The sequence below is a fragment of the Calidris pugnax genome, unplaced genomic scaffold (assembly GCF_001431845.1).
Source record: "Calidris pugnax isolate Ruff unplaced genomic scaffold, ASM143184v1 scaffold45, whole genome shotgun sequence".
Lineage (NCBI taxonomy): Eukaryota > Metazoa > Chordata > Aves > Charadriiformes > Scolopacidae > Calidris > Calidris pugnax.
In genome coordinates, this window is record NW_015090764.1 from 261972 (window position 1) to 288338 (window position 26367).

The following is a 26367-nucleotide window of genomic DNA, read 5'->3' on the forward strand; positions in this document are numbered from 1 at the left end:
GGTTTTTATTTAAATGCAAAATGTAATTAGGCTCCCAATAACACAGCAGAAGAATTCAATAAGATGGGGCTTTTCACTTACAGTTTAATATTAACATTTTCCCATAAATGTTAATGAATAAAAGTCTACTGTTTTATATATTATCCATGGCGGGGAGACAGCAGGCTAGGAATGGAAGGAAAGCTAATCTTTTCATACCACAAATTACAATATATACCTCAAGGAGGACTAACCATTCCCAGCATATCTGGGGACACGGCCACAGCGCCGCTTCCGCCGGGGGCAGCCACCAGACCCAGTCCCAGGGGATGCAGGATGCTCTCCAGGGAGTCTCCCTCCCCATCCATCAGGGAGATCCTCCCCCAGCCAAAGACCCCTTCAGGCATTTTTTTCCTCCTTTTCCCCTTGTCTTCTCTCCCCCCATCTTTCTCCCTGATCATCTCCACGAGACGCACTACCAGCATCAGATAGCGAACAACATCACTGTTAAGCAAGGATGTGGCCCCGAGCCCTGATATTCTCAGACTCCACCATGGATAGCATGGCCAGATTATCGGAAAAATCAGGTTACTATTTGTCTGATATTCTGTTAGAGAAACGCACGGGAGTGATGAGAGATGATGGCAGGGCTGCAGAGAACAGTACGGCGATAGGAAACGATACGGCACCCGAACGGGTGGGAGAAGACCTCTGGAGCTGGTGGAGGTGGCACTCTTGGAGTCCCTCCTGATGCCGAAGCGTGAGGAGCAGATCCCGTGGTGGAAGAGGGGCCTCTGTGGCTGAGAGGGCTGAAAGCTGCAGAGCCAGAGGGTTGGCTCGCACTGGAACATTTTAATTGTTTTAGCTTTTGACCTTCCGTTTATTGCTGGGGTTTTTCCTGTGCTAATGTGTATTTTGCTGTTTGGTGACTCATACTTCATCCTATCTCTCTAATAAGAAGCGTTCATTTAACAGTTCGACTGCTTAACAATTTATTGCATAAATGAGGTTTCCATTCCACAGCCTCCTCTCCCGTTTTCCCCGGCGAGATGGGAACTGCAGAGTTTTGTGAGAGCTTTGCAATGACTTGGGCCATTGCCCTCTCCCCATCCAGGGGATGGCAGATGCCCTTGGCATCAGCCTGATGCTGAAGCTCTGCGTGGGCAGGAAGGGGAGCCGGCAAATTGGCTGCGCATCCTTTTAAGATAAGGAAAGGCTCCAAACTTTCAAAGAGTTAATGCCAGAGGCACGGGAGACCCACACTAAAGGGCAAGGAGATGGGAGCAGCGCATCAGCCTCCCAAACCCCGGGGTGGTGGCACGTGGTCCTGTTGGCCACGCACCTTCTGCCACCGAGGCCTGCGCCGTGACCCGACCTGCGGCTTGTCCTTAACATGAGGGTGACAGGAGCCACCTAAGGCTGGGTTTCAGGGCATCCTGACCTCCCTGGTGCTCAGACAGCAAAGCTGGAGCAGAGATTGAGGGGCACAGAGGCAGCAGCAGAGGAGCTCCTGCCTTCCCCCAGCCAAGCCAGGCTTGAGGAGCGAGCGCCAGCCAGCGCTGCACACACCTAAAATCACTCCTGTGAAAATCAGCAAAATACCAAAAAAGCTCCCTGGGGCTGCCGGGCTGGGGCGGAGGGAAAGGAACTGTCTTGTCTTTATTCTGCCACCACCTCAGCAGCTGCAGCAAGTTTTGGCTCACAAAACAGCTGTAAAAATACCATTCCTGGTTCAAATGCTGGGAGACAAGGGCTCTTAGACTTACTAAGAGAGATATGCTTGCTGTAAGTCATATCCTACATAAAAATACCATGCAAAAAGGAATAACAGGGTAATTATAGAAACTAGAGATGGAAAAATCCTCTAGTCTCCTGCACCCTGCTCAGCGCGGGACCGCTCGGTGTGGGGCAGGCTTCAGAACTTGGACTTTTAAAAGAACGATTTAATAAACACTGAGAAATGTTTCTAAATATTTAGAAAACCCAAAATAACAGATTTTCAAGCCAAGCTGTACAAACAGAAGACGAATTTAGAAAACTGTTAAAAATCAACAGCTTTTTCATGCACCAAAATACATTTCTTTCAATAGCAAGCATCACCTCACGGGCATGATGCTGCAAACAGAGCTGTGGGGATGCTCAGCCCTTTGCAGAATCAGGCCCAAACGAATACCTACCGTGGTTTTCCTCTCGTTCCCCTTGAAATCAATAGCAGAAGCCTTAGGGATGCAAAAAGCTTAATGCTTTAGGAGGTACCCAGCAAAACAGTCAAATGTGAGCAAAGCCAAGCTAGACAGAAAGCAGCTTTACATTTTCCTGGGAAATACTGGAGTATTGCAGCAGGAAAATTAATTTGCTTAATCATTAGGAAGAAAAACCACAAACCAAAGCAAACCAAAACAAAACCCAAGGCAATAACAAATCTCTAAGGAGAAAGGGAATTGTTTCTCTGTTAACTACTTTGCGACAAAGCACTGGAAGAAAAATGTCCAGTTCCAATAATGTCATAACCCGATTACAGCCTGCACAGAAGAGCTAAAACACTTGCAGAACAATGAGTAAGAAATTAAGTTTTAAATTGAGTGCTGGCCCTATCTTGTGTCACTTCTTTATATTCTAGTAGAAAGGACACCGCTGAGCTCATTTCATATACAGCAGCGTGAGATGCCTGGATGCAGACATCATTTAGTCATCCCATATATGTTTCTCCCCATTTCTTTCTCCAGGAGGAATGACAAATCTAGAAATGTGACTGCACTTTGTTTTATTATGATATTGATTTTTCTGCAAAGGGAAAGTGCATTTATCCCCCAGGTCTGTGCGCTGGCAAGAAAGGGTTAACAAAATGTTTATCACAAAGCTGGCTTCAGAGTTGAAAGTAATGTGATCAGTAATGAATTTTGTGTTACATTAGGTTGTATAAATGGACAGACAAGCGCAGACAACAAGTGGCCAGGAGTCGGGGCTAATCTAATGATGTAAAAATAGAGACAGCACCAATTATACTTGGGGCCAGCTCAGAGCTCCTGCAGGGACTGCAAATGAATAGGTACAAATCAAATTACTGACTAATAGACGCACTACAAGAGAGGGCAGTCAATGCTAAATACATTAGGGCCTTGTGACCTCTCTGCTCTGAACAGCAGAATCCTAAATTTGACTTAAAAAAAAAATATCAAAGAAACTCTTGTTCGTCTAAGGAGAGAAATAGAACAATGTTATTTGTGAAATGATTTGAGACACTTAGATATTTTTTGTTTTGTTCCCTTACGACCCTGTTATGTCCGTAACCCCTTGAAAGCTGACAGAGGGTTTGCTGTTAGAACAAGGAGAAATATTCGTTGTGCAAAAGTTAAGACCTCATAACAATACAGTTACGTTACATACCAAAACATTTCAAAGCCATGTGCCTCTTTGTGGTGATGTTTTTTACTGCTACTTCACCGGCTGTGTCTGTATCAAAAATAAAATATTTCTTAAAAAACGCCTTGATTTAATAATAAGAAAAAGAAAAGGAATCTCCCCACAGCACAGTTGATAGTAAGTAAATGCAGTTGATCAACTTGTTATCAAATGGCAGCAAGTCAGAGCTGTCTCTGGTATCACTGCTCCCTTTGGAAACATCAGCAGACTTTTTCTACAAAGAGCAATAAACCTAAATTCACACCAGAAACATTTGTGGTACCAGCAATTCTTCCCCCCCCACCCTGCTCCCTTAAATAATGTAGATCTGGAAGAAATTTCACTAAAAACTCACTCCTGGGGCTGGTGGCGAGGTGGGTTTGGAGACCTGGGAAATGGTTGGGAAGTTAAAGATGCCCTTGTTGGCCCTGGCCCTGCTCCAGGGACACCGTTGTGGGCAGGAGAGGACAAGAAGCCCAGGTTGAAGTGTCTGCTGTCCTGCACGGGGCAGCTGTGCTGCTGGTGCACGTTGCACATGAGATAGAACTAATAGGACAACGTTAAAAAGCGTGCGGTGCAAATGCTGCTCTCCAGATCATCCAGCACCTCCAAAAATGGTGGCTCCTAAAGAGCCCCGAATTTTCATTTCTTTTAAAAGAGTCTCATCCAAATAGACCTTTTGTGGGGAGAACTGTGTTGAGCTCTTGGATTTATTTGAGGGGGGTAATTTAAGCTCTGACCCTGGGATGAATATTCTGAAAGTTCAAAGGCTGCTTTTAGCATCAGTGCTATTTGATACGCCAGTGTGTCTGCTGCCCAAGCTGATTTTGCATTGAACCTACACAGAAATCTCTTTGCAGAAACGCTCTTCAGAGGGAAAATCAATTGTTGTGTGTTCCTGTGTTCCTATATCCCATGTCCAAGTCAGGATTAAGACCAACTGAGGAGAGGGAAGGGAAAAATTGTCTCGGAAAGATTAAAAGGAAGAGGAAGGAAATAAAGTAGGAAGGAAGGAAGGGATGGAAAAGTAACAATTGAAGCTCTGACTCTACATAGGGCTAATCCTACCCCTGAAACTAAACCTGGACATAGGTACATCTATGTCCAGGTGGCTGCTCATCTCCCAACACAGCTTGTGACCACAGATATTTTCTCTTTTGGAAAAACCCAGGGAAGATGCTCCTTGCTCAGAAGGAGAGGGCAGCGGCTCAGTCTCCTCCCCCCTGGCTTCCCACCTCAGCCAGGAATGCCAGAAAGTGTGTGACTTCACTTCTCCAAGCCACAAATGTCACATAAATATTTCAAAAACGTGCTCCTGCAAAGCTCAAGAGTGTCAAGACCCGAGTTAGGTTCAGGCCAGTGTAACCACATGGCTTCAGCTGGGGACCAGGATCCCAACCACCCTGAGTGCTGAGCCTGGGGTTTCGAATGGGCTATTCCCTAACAGCACGTTTAATTAGCTCCACTTACTTACATCCCATTAATCAGGTTAAAGAGTTTGCTTCAACATATGAGCTTCCTTCATCGCATTATGAGTTTGTTCATGAACTTTGGAAGGAATCCAGGCAGTTTCTCCTGAGGGCCAGGCACAGGGCGCTCTGCGGCGTTCGCACCTCACCGCTGTGCCACTGACTTTCTGCAGGTGGGAGTTTTTGGAAGAAAATAAGCCATACCTTTTTTTTTTTTTTTTTTTCCCCCCACTGAAACTTCATAATGGGCTTTAAACACCTTGCTTTAAACTCTCCAGACCTCGCAGGTTGTCTTGACCATGATGGTGAAGGGATGACCACTTGCATCCCTTCCCTGTTCGGACCTATAGCAGTGGTTCTGAGATGTAAAATTTGGGGGGTGCTCTGCAGTTTTTAATATAGGCTTTAACTGCAAGTTCATATGTATCCCTGAGGCAGGACAGACAGAGAAAAAAGTTATTTTGCTCCATAAACTGCAGTGTAAACTGAGCCATCCGAGGGTACTAGATTTCATGCTGAGTTAAGAAAAGAAGGAGACATGCCCACAAAAAGCAACTCCACTCTCGTGCATCCACAGAACAGTTCCACCACTTGTAAAATGCAGCAGCAATGTGGATTTGGGTATGTTTTGTCAAAATAAATTAGATGTGAATGTAAGTACGACACTCAGGCAGCCAAGCAAATTGTAAGAGAGAAGAGGCAGCAGACGGGCACGGACTGGAATCGCACACTGCAAACACAGTAAGCCCCATCCTGCATCTCCACAGCTGCCCGGGCTCCAGCTGCTCTTTCTGGCAGAAAAAACAGGGGCCTGACAGTGGCAGCAGCAGATCTGTCACTAGAGGAAGTTTGTCATATCACCTATCCTGACAAAATAACCTGAACAGTGATTAATACTTATTTATTTTATATATTGACAATTCTCCCTTGGAAACCTGCCTGCTGTGTTAGTCTGCTAAAGAATAAATCTACCCTTCGGCCACTCTGCTGTGTGCTTTATAGTAATAAACCCTAGAAAATGTGGAGAACAGGTTTTGATTTGGGAAATGATGTGAAAGCCCAGCCTGAAGCTGTGCTGAGATTCAACATCCAGCTAAACCTCTCACCCTGGTGCCGCAGAGACGTACTGTTTGGTGCTCACTGCTGCTGTCCTGGAGTTGGTAAATCCCTTCTGGGACTGACTGACAGACCCACTGGTTTTCTTTCAGGCCAGTCTACCTCTTAAGTGGACGTGACTGGTGGCCTAATGACTTTGGGTCCCTGGAATGCCCACAGACCACGCTACACCTCAGCTGGAAGAACCCACCTCAGCATCACGTCCTCAGCCTGGAGAGGACAGGCAGAGAGGACCAGGGGCATCTGTCTCCTGTCCTGGGGCTCCTAGGCTTGGTCCCCTATTATACACTACTTTTCAATAGGAACGGCCAAAAATGAGTTTGAAAGCTTAAAAAATGTACTTGTTGAAGGAATATGTAAATCAGAGGAATTTACTGATTACAGTATTTTTGGAGGGAAAGCTTTCTAGCCTGGGCTGACAATTTCTGCATGTCCAGTTTGAGTGGAATATTGTCAGAGATTAGTCTCCTGGAAGCACGGTTTCATAAATCACAATACTAGCTTTTCTTTTTTTTTTTTTTGTTTGTTTTGAGAATGCAATGTGAAGCTCCAGCCCATACTCAGAAATTACACTGCAAATGTAAATACTGTAGCCACTTGAAAACAAAGCTTTGCAAGCAAAAGAGGTCACTGACCACTAACATTTTGTGAGTAGAGCTTCTTTTTTTCTTTTTTCAGTGAGAGTTTGACAGAAACTGAAACAGCAAAAACATCTTTTTGCATCTTTGCCAATTTGCGCCGCCTTTGGAATTAAATGTGTATCCAGGCTGACAGCTTATGTACAGCAGACTCCACTTAAGATAGACATGGGTCGTCTGGATAATTGGATAACAAGGAGAAAAGCTGGTTTCCCAATCAAGTCAACTAGCTGGATGACTGGAGTTATCATTTAGGTCACAAGGAAAGTAGATTTTTGGGGGGGTCATTTTCCAGACCTGGTTCTTCTCCTGTCCACCGTCAGACAGCCCTTGGCAACTAGCTGGAGTCAGAGATGGAGAAGACCCATCGGGCCATCTAATTCCCCTTCCTTGCAAATGCCAGATTATTCTTCTTGGTTTTGGGCATCCTCCAGTTTGATGTTTCCTGTATAACCAACCTCTGGGTCATTTCTGCCTCAGCCAGGACCACCGAACCAGTGAGGTTGGTAAGAAACAAAGACACTGTGAGTATCTGCTCCCCAAAGTGGTCTGTGCACCACGGGCATGCGTTTCCTCTGCCCTACCACAGCATATCAGCCCTCATTACTATATAAATCTACGTGTCAGCTATGTCCTAACAGTTAAGGCATTAAAAGAATCTATTTATCTCTTGCCATTAAGTGCATGTCAGGACCAGTCGAGCACTTGATAAAGTCTCACTGTCCACCCTACGGCCCATTTTGTCTTTGTCCACGCCGTGGACCCAAGCAAGGCTCATGCCCTTATCTTCACACTCAGAGCTAGACATTTTCATTAATTCATGTTTCAGTTCAAGTAAGATTTTGCCAGTTTCATTTAATCTCTATAAAGTGTATTTAAGAACCAAAGAGAATCCAAGCAGCACAAAGAGGCTTGCATAACATAAAGGCATGCCTAAGTTAAACTAAGTAATTTTAGGATTATTAGAAAGTTTATAACTTCCATAATTTTTAGTCCAATGCAGAAATATAAACACTGCCTTTGGAACCAGTGCCAATGCATAAATCAACTACCAACACACAAATGTACGGCGTCCTTCTCTGCTGATATCATTTTATTGAGGTGATGTGAGAAACTGGACATGAGTGGGCAGCACAGAATTCAAGGAAAAAACCTGAATGTATTTTATAGATAATTCAGTTCCGCCCAGGTTTGTTAAGATGTAAGTGGTTCAGGGAGAAGCAAAAACTATCCTACTTGTTGTGAGCCAACAAAGACACCTCTTCTTTGAAGCAAGGGTAATGTACCTCCCAACTTATCTTTCCCCATTTATTAACCAGCAGAGAGATGGGAGCACTTTACTGTGCTCCACAGCTTGACAAACGGCTGGCAAGCAGCCTGCTGTGTTGTAGCCACACGTGGCTAGTGAGCACCACCCCACTCCCTGGGCAAGTGCTGTTCTCCAGGTACCCCCTGAGCAGGGGAGAACTTTTTATAGCCATCTGGTAAGAGGAGCTCAAGAGCTGTTAGGGGATGGAAGTGGAAAGGGCACAGGAGTTCACAGCCTTATCACTAGGTTTTCTCCGCTGCACTGAGTCACCACATGCCCAGATCCTGAGAATAAAGTCCGTTAGTGGTAGAGAGAATCCCACAAGAGGCAGGAAAACACAGCACAGGGTGTAATGACAGCGAGAGGAGGGTGGTGGGATGGGGTGAGTTGGGTCAATGCTTGTTAGTCACTGTTGCCACTTAGATTTGCTGCTTTGAGATGGCATCTTATGCTCATTAGGAAGACTTATGGGTCTGGAGTAAAAGCAAGGAGAAATCTCTGAGTGAATTTTAGCTCAGTGATGGCACCTCTATAAAGAGCTCCTTTCTGTCTTTACACCTGTGAGCCTAATCTTACGCTGAAGAAGTTGGCACCCACTGCTATCAGCTGGTTTTGGTGAAAATGGAAGGAAAATAGAGACCTCTGTCTCTGGCAAAGTTCTTGGTTTACAATATAATATAACATCAAGTCTCTGGGGCAGTCAGACACCTTAACTTGTTTAGATGGCTTCAGCTTTCAGAGAAGGTGTTCCCCTCACCTTTCCCCTAATGTACACAGCCTGAGGGGAGCTGACCCGTTATCAGACGTGGACACCATCCCAAAGTTCACTCTGATCACAGTGTGGGTCAATAAGTGACGAAATATGTGCCTTTGCCTATTTTCACAGCCTGTTTTTCCACTTTCACAGCCCTTTACAGACATGAGCTGATTAAACTCCACACCAGCAATGTGAGGGATCTCTATCCTCATCGCAGTGGTGGAGCACTGGAGCCATGGACACGTTAAGTGTCTCATCCAAGGCAACAAGCTGGTAAGAATTTGAGCAGATCTGTAGTTGAGACCCACACTTAGTGTTCAACAACTCTTTCCGTTAATGCCAAATCTTAAACCATCCCTTGACTCCACCATTTTCAAGATGGAAATCAGAGGAAAGACAGTTTGAGAGGCACCAGGTTGGGCTATGAAGGGTGCTTCTGCACCACTTGGCAGCTTGGTTATTGCTCTCTGTTCCTACATACAAGGGCTTAAATTCTGCAGCTTTGCAACCTCCTCCTCCAGACGGTGGGAGGTGGCAGCAGTGTGGTCACCTCCCGTGGGCTACGTGCTCAGTAACGACCCACCTGCAAAGCAGGGGATGAGCAACACATGAGGGCAACAGCAGAAGACAGAGACTTTTTTCTGCTCTACGCAGCCTTTCTGTGATGTCCATAGCTTGGGACACCCCTACGTTTTTGCTAGAGCTCATCCTCCTCTCCCTTCCCAGGCAAGTTTCCAGAAGAGTGAGAAGCAAGCTGGCAGCTGATGTTAGAAGCCGCCGTCACTATTAGCTGCTGGTCGTGACACAAACGGTGCATGGATCAAAGATGGGCCTAGTCCTTCTGCTGGAGGGCATTTTTAAAACCAGTGAAAATTAATGGAGACAATAAACCCGCAATAATTGCACTTTAACATTTCTAAGCGTCTCCTACCAGCGGGCCCCTTCTGAGCAGCATAATCTCTGACGTGCCATTCCATTTACTTAAACAGATGAGATAATTTATCAATATAATGGACACTGATGAAGATGGATTAATTTGGATTACAGAACCAGCGCTTCGCAGTGGCTCTATTCAGGACACCGAATGAGGATGGGTGTGATTATGACGTTGTTTGGAGCAGGGTGGGCAAGGGCAGCCAAACGCAGCGAGAGTGGGATGCTCCCGAGCTGGCAGGGCAGGGAGGAGAGCCCTTGTCACAGCTGGATGGGAAGGAAAACTCAAGCCCCATGTTTTGCTTCAAGTTACTTTAGGCTTATCATAGAATCATAGAATTGCCCAGGCTGGAAGGGACCTCCAAAGGCCATCTAGTCCCACCTCCCCGCAGTCAGCAGGGACACCCCCAACTAGACCAGGTTGCCCAGGGCCTCATCGAGCCTCTCCTTGAATATCTCCAGGGATGGGACCTCAACCACCTCCCTGGGCAACCTGTTCCAGTGCTCCACCACCCTCACAGTAAAGAACCCCCTCCTAATCTCCAGTCTAAATCTGTTCCCCTCCAGCTTAAAGCCATTGCCCCTCGTCCTATCACTACAGGCCTTTGTAAACAGGCTCTCCCCGGCCTTCCTGTAGGCTCCCTTCAGGTACTGGAAGGCTGCTATTAGGTCTTAGGCTATTAGGCTTCTCAGACTATGTTTATGTGACCTACCACCGTTTTCTTTTTATAAACGACTTCTCTCACACTGAGTGACTCACTAAAAGTTAATTAATAAGAGAGGCAGCGGACAGAGAGAGAGAAAAGGAAAAGCAAAATTTAAAAAAAGAAAAATAAAAATCACCATTGGGTGAGATGTACGTGATCTCTGATCACACCTCTTCTTTGTACCTGTTCCTGAGCCCACTATGTCCCTGCTGGGAGACTCGCACATCGCGTCGGCCAGGCGCTCCCGAAGGCCTTCTTCAGTGTGCTCCATGGACGACATGTGGCGGAGACCGAAGTTCTCGGGCCAGCTCCCACACACCTCCAGCAACGTCACGCTCCGGTCGAAGGCACCTTCAACAAACAACAGGCAGATGTTTGGGAGACCCCGGCACCAAACCGCTTCCATACATATTATTTATTGCGTTGGAAAGAGAGAAGCCCTTGTGTTTTGGAGTTCCTGAAAAGCTAATTTTAGCACATTAGTTAAAACGTCGGTGTTAACAGCGCAGGGGGAGCAAGCGGAGCCTTAAGCACTACACAGCTTTGACCAAGCTGCTGCAAGCAAAAAAGGTTAAATTAAAAATACAGACCCAATTCTGGTGTCACACCAGTGAGAGTCAGAAAATCAGAGAGCCTTAAGCACTGAACAGCTTTAACCAAGCTGCAAGCAAAAAAGGTTAAATTAAAAATACAGACCCGATTCTGGTCTTGCACCAGCGAGAGTCAGAAAATCAGCATAACGACACTGAGGTAAATGACATGTAGAGTTAAAAACCTGTAGATATGTTATTAAACACATGTTAGACAACTAGAAATTATTTTTAAAGTTGATTTGTCTGCTCTGGGCTGCTGGTGAGCACCCTTCCCCTTCGTCTCAGACAATGGAAACAGTCAAGTCATTTTGTCTTTGCTAATGTGTACAAATTTTAGCTAAAATCCCTTTCTTTCTCTTGAGCAGAAAAGTGCAACAGCGTGATACGCTGACGAGGAAATGGCCACTTGCCTTCTGCTTGAAGTAAGTCTACTGAAGGCAAAAAGTGAGCCCTTCTGTTAGCCTGGGGTATCTGTGGATTTTCTCTGTCCCTGCACTGGGAAATTTTTGGCCAAACCTGAGCTAACAGAGACTCTTCCAGCAGCAGCCCTTTACTGGAGATGCTGGCTATTGTGACGGAGCGCACGTACCTACAAAAGATACTTAAAATAATTCCTTAACTTGCAGTTATTACCTCATTCACAACAGCGTATGATGTTCTGCTGAATGCAAAGATTAGATTCCGAATTCAAGATCACTTCAAAGTACAAATTAAAATTATTCTACTTTATTATACGGCAAGTCTTCTGCGAAGGCTTACTTAAATCATTCCCACTTGGAACAAGATTACAGTTATGCTTTGTTGCTTCAAGCACATACCATTTACTCAACTATTAGGTAACTGAATATGCAGCGTTTATTGTGCCTGGTTTCTGCCAGCCTACCGAGAGGAAAAAATGCAAATGCCAATGTTCCTCAAAGTTAAAAGTACATGAAACACGTCCTTGTTATCAGGCCTTTGGTTTTCCCCTTTGATCAGCCGTCAGAAACTATCTACACTTGTAGCCTGTGACTGTACAGCTTCACAGCACACTCCCTGCCACTGACAGGTGGTAATAGAAAGGGTGAGAGACCAAGCCCCGCGGCAGGCGTCCCTTCCTCTGATAACGTCCAAAGTACCGGGTGATAACCGTTAGTAAACACTCGGGCAGCCGGTTAATCCATACATCAGCAAAGAGGGGCAGATAATTTTGAACTCTAATGGCACGGACAAAAGCACCAGGGCTGGCATTCAGGGATTTATATGGGCTGCAATGGTGACTTCTGGCTCCTGAATTTCATCGGCGCGCACAACTTTGATTTATCTCTCTTGCCTGGCTGCAGAGTAGATTCCTGGCACTAGAAAACCATCAACACTAAAATGGACCTCTACAAAATGGGACCGTGGCTCTTATGTGATACATGCACTTGAACTCTGGATGAATCCCAGAGAGGAGGAATGACCAAATATTTCAACTTTTTAATGGGTCTTTGGATTTATAAGGTTACTCCAGTCCACTAATTTGTTTTAAAGCAAGGGTTCTTGAAGCTTGTTTGAGAAAATGCAGCGAGGAGGCGAAGCAATTTCGATGATGTTTAAGTCTCTGCAACATTTCCATGTTGTCAGCTATCCGAACTGCAGGAGGAAAAGCAAAATTTGATCTCTTTTTTGAAGCTTCTTTTTTCAATTCATCCTTCTGGGGTTTCACACGACCCCCAGACCCCCGCTCTGCATACAGTCCAAGACCTCAGTTGTTTTCAGTGGGGCCGTTCATGTACCCAGAGAGCTAGTGGGGGGCTTTTAACTCTGCATCCCAAAACCCCAGGGTGGCAGCGGGGAGATGATGAGCTCCCGCAGAGGTTGCAGGGATGTGCCAGAGATGAGAAATCTCTTCTTTGCTGGTGTCTGCTCTTATTCCGAAAGTGAGAAATGTGAGCATTTCTGCTCCTATAAGCAGACAGATGAATAATAAGGCAAATGGCTTTTGAAGCTCTGCCAAGATGCCTGCGTGCGTGTACGGGGAGAAACTTCATAGAGCGCCGGGCGCTGGCTCCTGAGATACTTGAGTGAGAGCAAAGGAGACAAGTGCAGTGCTACCCTTGCAATCAGGGCCAAGAGCTGCCAAAACTTCTTAGCAGCAACGTGTGAGGTTGCAAGTGTTAATGTAAATGCAGGTTAGAGGGATTAACGGCACAGAAAGTTTTCTTGTAAAAAAAAACAAAAAAAACCTGCGAGGCTGGTGAAGCTCTGGTTTTATCTTTCCTCCCTTTTCACTCCTTTCCCATGTTAGGAGTTCACATCTGGGATTATGATTCACGTCCAGGCATCCAGCTGTGATTCACCGGCCACCACTGCACCCCGGGGGCCATCCCCCTGCCCGTGAGGAGCGGGGCAGAGGAGGTCTGGGTGCTGGCATCGGCTCGGCGTTGCAGTGGAGTCCACAAATTCCTCCTTATTTCAATATACACATTGACAAAATGGGTTCCACGTGAAACTAAACATGCAGATGCGTGACTGTGGCTACTCAGTGAGGGTAGAAAATGGGACCTTGCTTGAACAGGCTGGTCCTCTTCTACCATAACGCCCTGGATCTGTCCCTCTTTGATGCAAAAAAAAGCTCTTTCAGGAAAAAACAAGACCAATTGTCATGGATTCTCCTTCTTGCCATTACATCAGCAGACAGCAAATGTGTTAAAGTAAAATGTTTTTTTTTTCAAGGCAGAATTAAGTCCTGGGTATTTTTTCACCTTGGAAAATCCTTCTGTGAAGAGCACGAAATGGCAGAGGGGCTGGTTGCTCCCCAGGAGCCTTTGGGGTGCTTTGCCCCTCTGTACATCGTTACCAACGGCACGCGAGCTAATGGCATTAAACTTACACTGATAGCAGCCAACCCTATCTCTGCTATTTATTAAATTGTAATCTCTTTCTGGCTGCCTTGCTCTCCCCTTTTCAATCCTAGTATCTCGGTTGATAACGTATCGAATTCCCCATCGTCAGCCAGAGAGAAGTTTACAAATAAACCTCAGTGGAGTGTCCTGCTCTCCAAATCCCCCAAAACCCCACAGAGCCAGAATGTAACTGCAGAACCCACGGGGCTGAGAAAGCTCCTGCTGATTCAAGGGATTACCCAAAAGGGCTGAGGGAAGGCAGGCATCACCCCGAGCCACCACTGACACCCCGCTGAAGTCCTACTGACAGCCACCACTATCGGAGCTGGAGGTGTGAAGCCCAACCTTTCTTCTGTCCCCCAAAGCCCACACAGCTCTGGTGGTGGAACAGGCTCCACCTGGAAGGAGCCATTCGCGCAGGAACGACTCAAGAAAGAAGCAAATTAGGTACTATATTAGCCCAGCAATTACTAGTGAAATGCTGGTGAAAACTCATTAAATCACTGCAAAAAAAAAACCAAATCCCATTGACTTAAAATTGTGTCAATATTTCATTCTATCGCGTGGTGCTTTCAAGCTAGTAGAACCTTTACTTCTCCCCTTATTTACTGAAGATGAAACTGGGTGGAAATTAAGACCATCAGGCTCCTTTGTGTGATGCCCAAGCACCGTCCTGGATCCCCTGCTCTCCAAATAAAAACCAACCCCAAATCAAACCAAATGGAACAAGCAGAAACCTTGGCTGGAACATTTAGGTTGAAAAGTGCTTTGTTTTGCAGTTCCAGCGTGTTTAGCTTTACTTTGCCCCAAACACTCCAAGCTAATTCTGCTCTACAGGCAGGATTTTCCTATTAAAACTTTAATTTTCTCCTGATACCCATCTCCCATTTCTGTCTTTCCACTGACATTTGCCTCCTACAAGCAGTGCCCTTTACTCACGCCACTGCTGGATGGAGCAGAATCAGGCCCCCCCCAGTCTTTCTGCTTAATGTTTCTCACATTTTATTAATGGCAAAGGCTTCTGTTATTACTCAGACCAAATTACCTTGCTTAGAAGCGGAGGATTTGTCTTTTGCATTGCAATTGTTTCAAGGCTTTTAATATAAAAGGAAAGTAAATTCTACAGAAGGAAAAAAAAAAAAACCCAACCAAACCTTGGAAACGTCCTTTCGTTTCACAGTTAGCCCTCCCCACCAAGAGCGAGAAAACCAGAGGAGCTTATTTTCTTCTCTGAAAAAATCTAGTAGTAAAAAGACTTTTTACAAAATATTTTAATGCTTCTAGCGTGTTATTTTTCTAAGTCAAAATAGCTAAGCTAAATCTTTCACCATAGCCCTTTAATTCGAAAGCCAGGGGAAATTTTTTTCATTAAACCTCTGGACGGCTTTGTTTAAAATATGAAATCAAGTAGCTCCATTTCCTGTCTTCTAAGGAACAGTAAATCAAAAAGAGTACGTTCTCCAAAAATACAGTAATGGTTCTATTAAAGAGCTTGACAGTTTTGAGCCTCACCTTGCATATTGCAACATACGTGTGAGCAAAAATAACAAGAGTAAATAGGGGAGGAAATGACCTGCCAATTTTAACCGATAAAAGATGCATCCTTCTCATGAAAGGGATGGGGGCTCGACCCCCAGGGACGGTCCGGGAGGGAGAGGAGGGGCTGCCCATCACCAAATCCTGGGTTTTTATGGGTCCTTCCAGAGCAGGAGTGGATTTTGAAGGGAGTCCTGATCTGCTCAGCTCTGGAGGCACTGGGAATGGCAGGGTGAGTGTGACAGAGCTGCCCAGAACCACCTCGGCCGGGAGGGACAATCCCACGGGCGCGCGAGGAACCAGCGCTCGGAAACTCCTTGCCCAAAGTAGTGAGTCAAATTGTAACATACCCCGTTTAAATATTAATGGCTGAACTTTCCTACAAGCTTTGCCAATTCACTTCCACGCCATAACTCTGGTACTCCAGGGGGAAATGCCACAAAGCAGCAGCTCGCAGAGCTTGAACAATTGGGTTTTTTGGGGAAAAAAAAAATAAAAAATGAAGTACCTGTGCAAATACCTTATTTAAGTGTGGAGGAAAAAAATAAAATAAAATAAAGTACCTGTGCAAATACCTTATTTAAGTGTGGAGGAAGTGTAGGAAGATCTCCCCAACCTGCCCTGAATTTGACTTATGAACACGTGCCCGTGTGCTGCTGACCCTCTCCTGTGCACATCGTGTGTGACAGACTGCAACAACTTGCCCAATCAAGGTGTGAGTGTTAATTAGTGCCTTTGGAAACCATGGCAGGAGCTACAGCCTTCGCGAGTAACTCCACTTCCCTGTCATCTTCCCTCCCACGGAGTTTCTTTTTTTTTTTTTTTTTTTTTTCCAGAATCGCTTGCAGTTCTGCTATAAACAGGACATTACTCACCAGCTCTGTATCCTGTGAGTGCATTTAATTAATGGAGACTTCAGTCGGGGTGCCCAGTCCCACAGGCAACGAACACTTTCAAATCCCTTTGAACTTTTGGCTAAGCAAAGCTGAGAGGTTCCTGCGTGTCCCTCCTCAGTGCTATGGACTTGTAAACAAAAATACTGTTTATTCCTCTGTCCTTATTCCTAAATGGGTTTTAAGCAAACATGCAGCTGCTGGGAGGAGCGAGCCCAGCGGTGGGGTGGCCCCCAAAGCTCCATGTGCCCAGTGGGGATGAAGGTGGATACTTGGGAAGAAGGTTGCCCACCCGTTGCCCATCTCCAATGGGACAGTGGCCACAGGCTCCTGCTGCCCAGCTGGGGACACTGGGATGGATGGCAACCTTGAGGATCTCAGTGGTACAAGCTCAGCAGGTCCTCAGGGACCATCTCACCCTCCTCTTCCTCCCCATCACCCCCACAACCATGAAGACATCCTCCAGCCCTGCACAAGGGGTTAACCCCAGGCTCAGGAGGAGCATTGGGGATGATTAGGAACACAGCCAGCCATCCCAGCCATCCCAAAGGCTTTCCAATGGGAGCGAGGCTGCAATTTTCAGAGCCGGAGCAGTGAGATATTTTTATAAATACATAAATCTTTTCAAGGAAAAACAAATATAGAAGAAAGAATGTAAACATTATTGTAAAATGCATAATAAAATGTCTGTTGTTTGTTAATTTTGCCCCTTATTATCCAGTCTATCTGTACCACCGATGTTGAAACGTTTGCCTTTTTTTTTTTTTTTTTAAACTCCCTTATTCATTTAAAAATAGTTTCCTGCATGTTATATGAATAAGCAAAACCTAAGGTCCTAAATCCAGGAGAACTTTGAAGTATGAAACCCATGGTCTATGGGAACTATGTTTTCATTAATCAAAGTAGATGTTTCTAAAGCCATCAGATTTATCATGACTGGATTTCATATGTGAAACCCAATATACACACAGACATACACTGCTTGTCCTTTTGGATTAGTTCTGACCTTTTACTCTCCTTTCTGAAGGATCTGCCTTTCCTCAGAGCAAGGCTGCCCTGTTTTACCACTCCAGCAGCCAAAGGAGCCTTGACAAAGTACGTTTCCAACTCTCCGCTTTCTGTGTCTGAGTACGAGTCTGGGTGAAGGTCAAAACATAAATGATTAAGTGTATTTATTAAACCCTGCCTTCGCCTCGAATGCTCCCCACGACTGTTATATGCCAGCTGAGCTGCAGTTTCACCCCAGCCAGCTGGTAATACACCTGGCCACCAAACGAGGGACCCGAGTGTCACCGCAGCACCGACGCCGGGGAAAGTCAAGGGAAGCCCCCCCAGAGCCCCCCGAGCATCGCCGAGGGGCTCCTGCAGCCCTGGCCGAGCTGCTGGCTTCCCCAGAGGCAGGGAGGTTAGCAAAAGGACACGGGAGAGAGAAGGGATGGTTTGAAAACCGGAGGCAGGATGTGACATCCATCCAAAGCAGGACTTAGAAGATAAAATGCGAAAAATCTGCGTTTGGTGTCACCGGGGGAATTTACGCCGCGGTTTTGCAGCACCAGAAGCACAGGACTTTGTCATCTTGCTTTAAAGAATAAAGCAGGGGCCTTACTTGGGGACCCACAGGGAAGGGACAACTCATCTACAGCCCAAGGAGTATTTTCGAGGGCATCGAAAAATAAGACGAATGTATTTTCGCAATACTGGATGCAATTTATTTAGCGGTCTAAAAGCAAAGAGAGATGGAAACTACAGTATAACTGGATGCCATTAGGATTTTAAAAACAAAATACCCCTTTGTAATTAAATTAATTTCCCAGGAAAAAAAAAAAAAGCTTTCCCCCCCTTGAACGGCAAGATTCTTGCATATTTTAACTCTTTACAGCTTTGCAAAATCAGAACGCCTGGAAAAAATCAGGAATGCTCTGATCAGCCCCAAGCCCCCTCAGAGATTAACATTTCTTTACATTTAATCCTGACATAAAGTAGAGCCTCCTGAAGAACAGAGAGTTGGGCACAAACAGGGGCAGTTGGGGCGGGTGCGCGTTACCAGGTAGGACTCTGCAGAGCAGAAAAACTTCACCTGATGCTCTTTCAACCTCCAGGTCTGGAAATTTCATTAAAAAAGGATTCACAAAAGATCTTTGCTCACTTTTTAGTTTTCGCAAAGTTGGAAGTGTTTTCTTGTGGTATTCACATACTTATAATTCTCAGTCCTGGTTAAAATTAGAAAATCCAGTAACTTTTTTTCCTCCTAGTAAAATTTCCCACTCTCTGAAGATCTGTGACTTAGTTAAGCTTACAATAAGATGATTACTGAGATTTTCAACAATGCCTGGGAAATTTAAACACACAATGAATTCCATTAAATCTCAGTGGAGGCTTTTTTAGATGAGTCTTTATTTTGTTTTACTTCTCATCTGAATAAAAGCTGCGATTTTATGATGCTGAAGCCTTTGCATTGGCTTCACTGGGAAAAGCTGGGTAAGATGCAGGAAGGACACATCTGGTATTTCTGTGACACCACATAATGATGCTTATTTGCTTATTTCTTTATACGCCAAGTCCTTCCTGTACTCTTTGGAAGAGGTCTGCAGGAATACCCTGTCTTAGTGAGCTCACTTTGCAAGGCAGAAATATGCCAATTCCACCGGAGGGACCTGAATAATATATTACTTCCCTTAAGAAAACAGCAAGATTTATCTTGCTTATTATCAATCCCGTGGCATGTGCAAATGCACACATATATACGTACAAAGAACACGTAATGGATTATAAAAGGCTCATATTTACCCACAAGTAAGGAAAGATCTGACAACTCATCAGGGTCTTCTGGATAACTAAGATCTTATGTTACACTTTGAGACACAAGTGTGGATTTGTCATATTGTTGAGAATTAGTGGTAACTGTCGGAGCCAAGGAATTTAATTCTGATTGTTTCATTTGAATTAAAAAAATCTTAGAGTTGAAAAAACATTGGAACTGTGCTACGTACTAATATATCACCCAAAGTGTAATAGGAGACTCTTTCTTGTGTAATAGGAACAGAGAGTGTAATACTTGGAAAAGGCCAAGTTCATGGTGGGTACAGTTCCTCCCCAGATGAATGTAAACCCTATTTTAAACCAGCTACAAAGGATTCCCTACCCCAGACCAGCCTGGATGGAGCTGCACAGCTGGGATGGATGTGCCCCAACACACTGCCCCAAACCCTGCCCGAGCATCCCTACCATCCTCCTCCTCAGCAGAGCGAGTCCAGCAGAGACAGAGATTTCTGCTGGGCTGTGGGTAACTTGTTCTTCATAAGTAATATGCACACAGAGAAGTGTTCACAGACAAGGGGAGATAAAGAGCTATTTCTTATCGCCTACGAGAAAGTTCGCAGAAGAGGATCCGTAGGAAAGCAGCCAAACAACCATGGAAGCTCCAGAAATGGGAAATTTGGTTTATATCACTAGCAACCAGTTAAGAACGAAACTGAAATATTTCTTGCATTATAAGAGCAAATATTTCTCTGGTCTCATATCACCTTTTCCAGATGAAACATTTCACAGCCCAGCCGACATATAAACGGAAACCAAAATATTTTCCTAAAGTGCATCACTAATCCCACTCGGGGCCTCTAACTTGTAATTTATTTGTCTTACCTCACTATGAGATAATGTACGCGTCGGTTCCAAGCTACTGTCTAATAAGTACTTGTACACAGGATAAATAAATCTCACTTGCAAACACAAGGCACTCGCTGGGTGTTCAGCAGGGGCTGGGAGGGTGATTTCTATTTTCCTGCCCATCACGTGCATGGCTCCTGCCATCCCCAAGCTGCAAAGCCACTACAGCCTTCCTAAGCACAAGGCATCTGCAGTTTCCAATTAATTAATAAAAATTAGTATATTTGAGTCATTTACAGCAGAGGTTTCCATGTTGGTAACATAACTTGTTGCCAGAGACCTATGCTGTAACCGGCTGTTCCTTAGGGAATAACAGGAGTGACAACCTTCTTGTGACACTCTCCCTAGCAAATCTCACTGTGTTAACATTCCATTTATTAGGGTTACATCTAATATTATGCACACAGCCTGTGGCAATCACAACTTCCCTACAAGTATTTGACAAACAGCAGGAGATGGATTCAGGTCTTAAACCAAAATGATGGAAACAGTTGTGTTTGGGGCTGGTGAGCGGCTGCTCCGAGGATACAGCACCATTAACCATCAGGAACTGGTTTGGAAACTTACTCTTGCTGCTTATTAATTGGGTGACCAACATCAGGGAATGGAGCAGAGATCACAAAACATACCTACAAGGGCCAAATCCGAGGCAAAACAAATTATCAGAGTTTTATAGCTTACACTGGGGACAGGCTGGAACATCAGGGTTTAAGTAACTGACACAAGGGCAATGCTATGCAGGGTTGCCTAGAAAAAAAATCTTCTCTCTGAGGACACCCCAGTGCAATGGCACATCTTCCTAGAAGGCAGGAAAACAGGGATGGGACTTCCAGAGCCACCAAGTCCTGACCTGGTCAGGCAGCAGGTCCCAGATGCCCTTCCATCAGCTCTGGGTGCTTCGGAAATCGCCTACTCAAAGCCTGTAGATCCCTCCAAGGACATTAAGAAAATGTGTTTCTTTAAGGACTGGAGAGAAATGTGAAATTTTATGTTTAGAATATAATAAAAATTAAAAAAAAAACCACCACCCTTAAACTTGTTTCCTTGTAAGCCTTCCAAGTCAGGGAAGATAAATTCTTTTGGCCTGATTCTGAATTCATTAAAAGCCCGTGCCAAGTTGCACAAGCTAGTTATCTAAGCTCCAGCAAGGACTGGACCTATGAAGCCCTGAAATCTCTGGTCCCAAGCCAGCTTAAGCATATACTTAATTTTAAGCATGCACACAGCCACGGTGACTTCAATGGTAGTATCCATACGCTGAAAGTTAAGTGTGTGCTTAAGTGTGCTGCTGGAGAGGGGCCAGGGCACCCGGTGACTCGCGGTACCAAGGTCTGATCTCCTCCCAAACCCTGTCCACGGGAGGGATTTCACTTCCAGGCTTTGGAAAGGCCAGGCAGGACCCAGCTGGTCAGGAGCCAGCAGACCCGTCCTCGCTGCCTGAAGTTTTCCTCCGCACACATGGAGGAGGTTTTGCCCTTGTCACTTACGTTATCCATCAGACATCTGGTGGCTGGATAAGGCAGAGCGACGTTGCAAGGTGAGATGATGGAGTGAAAAAATTATTGCAAGTGGCATGTCCTAGCCTAAGGCTTTCGGTCATTTAACTCATCTCACTCTCATCCCCGGCAAAGACTGTACTGAAAGGGCAGGAGATTCTACCCTTCCACATGCCTCCTGTTTGCACTTGGCAATTTGCAGCAGCAATTCCAAATGCAAAGGGGAGTTAGGCAAAGAGGGCTCACCATTTACAGCTAAAACCAAAGCTTTCAGGAATGAGCAAGAACTACTTAAAAAAAAGTCACACAAGGACTCGTAGTGCCATGAATGACACTACCATTTTTTTACTTGATGATGACCTCGTGTTACAGAAATCATCAAAGGTGACTAGAGGGGTGTGCCTATAGGGCATTATTCTCACAGGGTAAAATTCAAATTAAAATCTTCCTTACTAGTGCCCTTGGAATTTCTTTGTCCTCTCCCATCACATCTATACCTATGAGAAAGGTTTTTCAGTTAAAGGGCAGATGACCATTTGTGCCCGGGTTAAAGTCTGCTGCCAGACACTCAATGAAACTCCTTGACTTCAGATGAACAAGGCTGTTCCAGAAGCCACCCAAAGCCCAGAGAGATCAGTTACCCAGAGAGGGATGAAGGAGAAGCTTCGGTGTCTAGAAGCCCAAGTCACGATGCCCAAACCCCCACCTGACCCCACAGGCCCTGTCTGGCAGATTTCCCTGCATCCAGGAAGAACCACCCCAGTTCTCCCAGTACCTTTTCTCCTTCCCAGCACATCCCTAAACCCTCCTGTGAAACCACCTCCATATGAGCAGTTTGATGACTGTAACCACACTGCTTGCTGAGGCAGGATGGATTCTGCGAGCTGCAGACTACCATTCTTGTTGACCATAAATATTCCACTGAAATCATAGCTTGTACATATTTAAAAGGATAAACCTGCTACTAATAGCTACGAATCAAATGAGAAGATTCCAATTTTTATGCCAGAAAGCTAACAAAAATCTTCAGTGTGTTATAAACAAGTATCTATCATTATAAACTAAGTTCAGCATGTAAAAATCCAAAGATGGAGTTTATTGTCTTTAATGGCTGAGAAATGACAAGTGTGTTTGGTTGAAAAGGAATTTAGCAAGAAGTAGTTCTGTACAAGAACCAAAATCCGTCTTAAAAAATGAAAATCACTGCTGACAGTTTTACAGCAGAATTAAGCCGCTGTGAACTTTCAGAAGTGGGGCTAATCACAACTTTCTGGGGAATTTAATATGGAAAAGAAATCTGATTATTAGGGAGAATCCTATAATGCAGGTAGAAGCTGATCCTACACCTTTTCCAGTGTAAAATTATGAGTGAAACCAGTGATGTTTTGCAGAGGGGACTGCTGTCTGACAGCCTGCTGAGCCACCTCCTGTTTGTCAGCAGAATGATGCTCCTGTCCCACTGATCTTCCCATCAGAGTGAAGCCATCTACAAGCAGGCTTGGCACAAAGTGTCAGGAGGGAAAACTTGCTTTAAAAGCACAGAGAAGCAAATCCAAGGAGGTGAGCAAGCAGGTGTCAAGTACTAACGAAGATACGAGATGGATGCCCCAGGTCTGACGATGTGGCTGTGTAAATACATGTAGAAGTATTCCCTACAGTGGGCAAGCTCAAAGGTGGAAGCTGTCCAAAGGGAATCTCTGAAAAACCCTGGACAGCAGCAAAAAAATGTGACAAAAACCTTGCCAAATGTTTTAGTGCTCTGCTGAAAGATCAAGGTGGAAGGAGCCTCTGCGCTGGAAGCCTTGGAACAAAGACAGACTTTCCTGGAACAGAGCGTGTAACTGTTCAAACACCAACCCATCATCTCAGTTGTGAGCCGAAGAAACAACAATAATAATTTTACAGAGAGAGAAGAAAAAGGAAAGGGGGAGAAAGGAAGTAAAACCTTTTGCTAATTCCGGGTACAATGACCTCCCTATCTGCAGATCAACTTAAATCAAGCGAAAAAAAAGTGGGACTTGAGATGAAGTAAAGAAAACATTTCTAACTACAGTAAGTGTCCAGACTGGAAATGAATTCTAGGAAAAGAAACTTTTCCTAAGCACACAAGTATTACTTTTGATACATTAACAGGTCAACAGAGGCATGAGTAGTTTCATAATATGGAGAATAGATTCAAAAGGTATGTTAGGGCATGTTCAAAGCACCGAGGGGAACGGTGCAGCAGCTCTGGTGTCTATCAAGCCCTGTTTATAGATGTTCCTGCTAGCTGAGGCAAGGTTTGGGAACATGGATCATAACACCATTTTTATATCCTATAAAAGTACACTGCGAAGTGATGAGAAATGTGGATTGTTGAGTAGTGCCAGGCAAGTCCGTTACAAAGAAGGAGCGCGCTTTTTCGTGAGGCTTTTTACAATGCAAAGAGTAATTCTTTGCTTGCCGCGAAAAAAAAAATTGGGAACCCTCCAAAGCATATGTTTCACAAATCTCCAAAAAGTGGAAAACAAGATTCCAAGGGGAGAAGTGTAGGAGGTGCAGTGTGAGAACAGAAGTTGGGGACAAGCTCCCTGCATGTCCCGCGTTGGGGACAGATGGGGCAGGGACCAGCCCAGCTCCTTCCCCAAGCTGTTTGTCTCAAAGCTGATCTTAGGGCAGGATTTGGGACTGCACTGGACGCTGGTTATCCTCCCTCTAATTACAGAAGTTTTTGTTAAACTGCATTCAAAAGAGGAGGTGAAAATAGAGATGTTTAAGACCACCCGCATTTTCTGCTTAATCGAGCAGAGAGCTGCCTTCTCGTTCCAAGGTGGAGAATTAGCATCTTAACACCTTGTTTCTCCAAGACATTTGACCTTTGTAGCACTACAAACCGAGACACTGGCTAATTTTCATCTAGTTGGACACTGTTTGGAAACTACTGAGGAAGTGGGACAGGTTGGAGGTGTTTTGGTGAAATATTTAAACTGGAGAGTCGCCACCGAGCTGAAGGCACCTTTTCCCCAGAGCCCATGAAGCAGAAAGAAGACCCAGAGATGACCAAGACCTTCAAAAGTGCTTAATTCAGTCTTTTTCATGTCAGCTTTGAAAATCAGTCCCAAATCCATACCCATATCTAAACATCGTCAGGTGGGAGAAGGGAAAGCATCACCTAAAGAGGTCACATCAGTATGATCTTCAGAAGATGCAAATAAGGCTGCAAGGATTTCCTTACTGAAATCCTTTCCAACACAATCTGAATACTGCAGAAACCAGAGCAAATAGAGATAGTAAAATAGGTCTCCAGGCTTATGTCTGAGTCTTGTTGATACCACTCTGAGCAGCCCAGTAAAGTCATTTGTCCATCTTATGCCTTAGTGTCCCCACTTCTATAGTAGGCAAGAGACAATACAGCTACTTGACTTCAGTTTTCCAAAAATAAATACCTGGGAACTCTCTGAGGTCTCAGTAGCAAGTCAGCACATATCCCTGCTCACAAAAGACCCCCTGTAGCTAACAATATGACTTTGGAACACCTTGAAAACGCAAACCAGATGAGTGCTGTGCCCATCTGCACCAAAAAAGCTGCCGTTTTTCAAACCGCCCCCCTGGTTAGGTCAGAAAGCCTGCGAGGCCTTCACTTCCGAGGGCTGCAGCATCAAAAGTTTTAGGCAATTTTAGAGAACCCATCCCAATACTCAGAGCAGCGAAGACCAACAGTCTAAGCTGAACTGGAAATCTCACTGTTCATAAAGAATGCAGTTCATCTCCATGCTGGGAGCGGGCACAAGGCCAATACACCATTTAAGACCCATTTTTAGGGCTTTGTAAGACTTAAGTGGCGCACAGACCTTGGGCTAGCCTTCAGCACGGGAGGGGATTTTACCCGTAATGAACTAGCAAGAGCCTGCAATGCAAATTTCTGCAGGACCTTTGACAGGATGACAGCTACAGAAACATAATAATCCAACAGACTTGTAACCGCTGAGTCCACCTACCCCTCTCGTATAAATAATAGGTCCAAGACAAAGGAAGTGGAAATTAGATGCTTGTGGTGAATTGCAGAGAGCCAAAGACCTTATAAGATACCCAGTACTTACATCTACACTTAATTAGGAGTGAAACTGCAGACATGAGACCTCAGCATGTGGTATTCACATGTGGGCTCAAAAATACTGTCAAAGCCAGTTTTCTTATGGTTAAAATGTTGAGGATATGATGCAGAGGGAAAGTCTGGAGATGCCTGATGGACAACCCCAGCCGTCTGTGGAACGACACGGTGTGCTCTACCAACTCAAAGGCGGGGGCTGCTCCAGAGCTGCTCCCCAAGGTGCCAAGCTTTGCCCTTGCACCCCTGTGCAAGCCAGACGGCTACGGAGAGGTTCTGAGATGTCTGTTGTATGTACTGATTGAGCAGCTAAACCTAAACAAGAAGAAATCTGAAATTCAGATGTTAGTGTCAAAACTAATAGGAAACAGGATGCAGCTATAACGCAAAATACAGTGGTCCAAATTCTGGCCTCAGTTACGACCCAGCGAGTCCAATATGAGCGCGGGGAAAACGCATTCTGTTGTACATTAATGAAGAATTTTGTCTCGTAGACTTAAAAATAAACTTGTAACTTTTTTTGACCCTATGTAAAATCCCAGCAATATTTTCCCCGGGAATAGGCACAGGACAAAATTGCTTGTTATCCTCGTATTACTTGACTTCAGAGACGTCTACAACAGAGTTAGGGTCTACTGGTGAAATCCCAGTTCCATCAAACCAACAGGAGTTTTGCCAAAGCATTCAGTGAAGGCAGGGTTTCACCCAGAATCTTTAAAGGAATATGATTTTCTGAAGAGAAAAATACATTAAAATACAAACCAATGCTTTTTGATGGATATTTTAAGCAGATTTTAAAGAATGTATCTAACTTAATTAAGAGTGCAAATACATGGATGTGATCTTCCCTTTTAGTATAAACAATTCATCATGACTCACATTTCTACAACACTGTAGTGAGTTGGACTAGCTCTCTGCG

At 44.9% G+C, this 26367-nt stretch overlaps 1 protein-coding gene across 7 annotated transcripts in view; it reads right to left on the bottom strand.

Moving 5' to 3' along the window:
* Positions 1 to 26367, bottom strand: part of BCAS3 (breast carcinoma amplified sequence 3) — a 424087-nt gene that overhangs the window by 14254 nt on the left and 383466 nt on the right. For 2 of the 7 annotated variants that reach the window (XM_014959720.1, XM_014959642.1), the window contains 2 exons: positions 10494 to 10661; positions 3367 to 3432 (listed from right to left, as the gene is read on the bottom strand). In XM_014959720.1, coding sequence (XP_014815206.1) covers positions 3367 to 3432; positions 10494 to 10661 — 234 coding nt within the window. Of the gene's footprint in view, positions 1 to 3366; positions 3433 to 10446; positions 10662 to 26367 lie in introns of all 7 variants that reach the window. The other 5 variants (XM_014959877.1, XM_014959802.1, XM_014960044.1 and 2 more) reach the window with 4 other exon arrangements.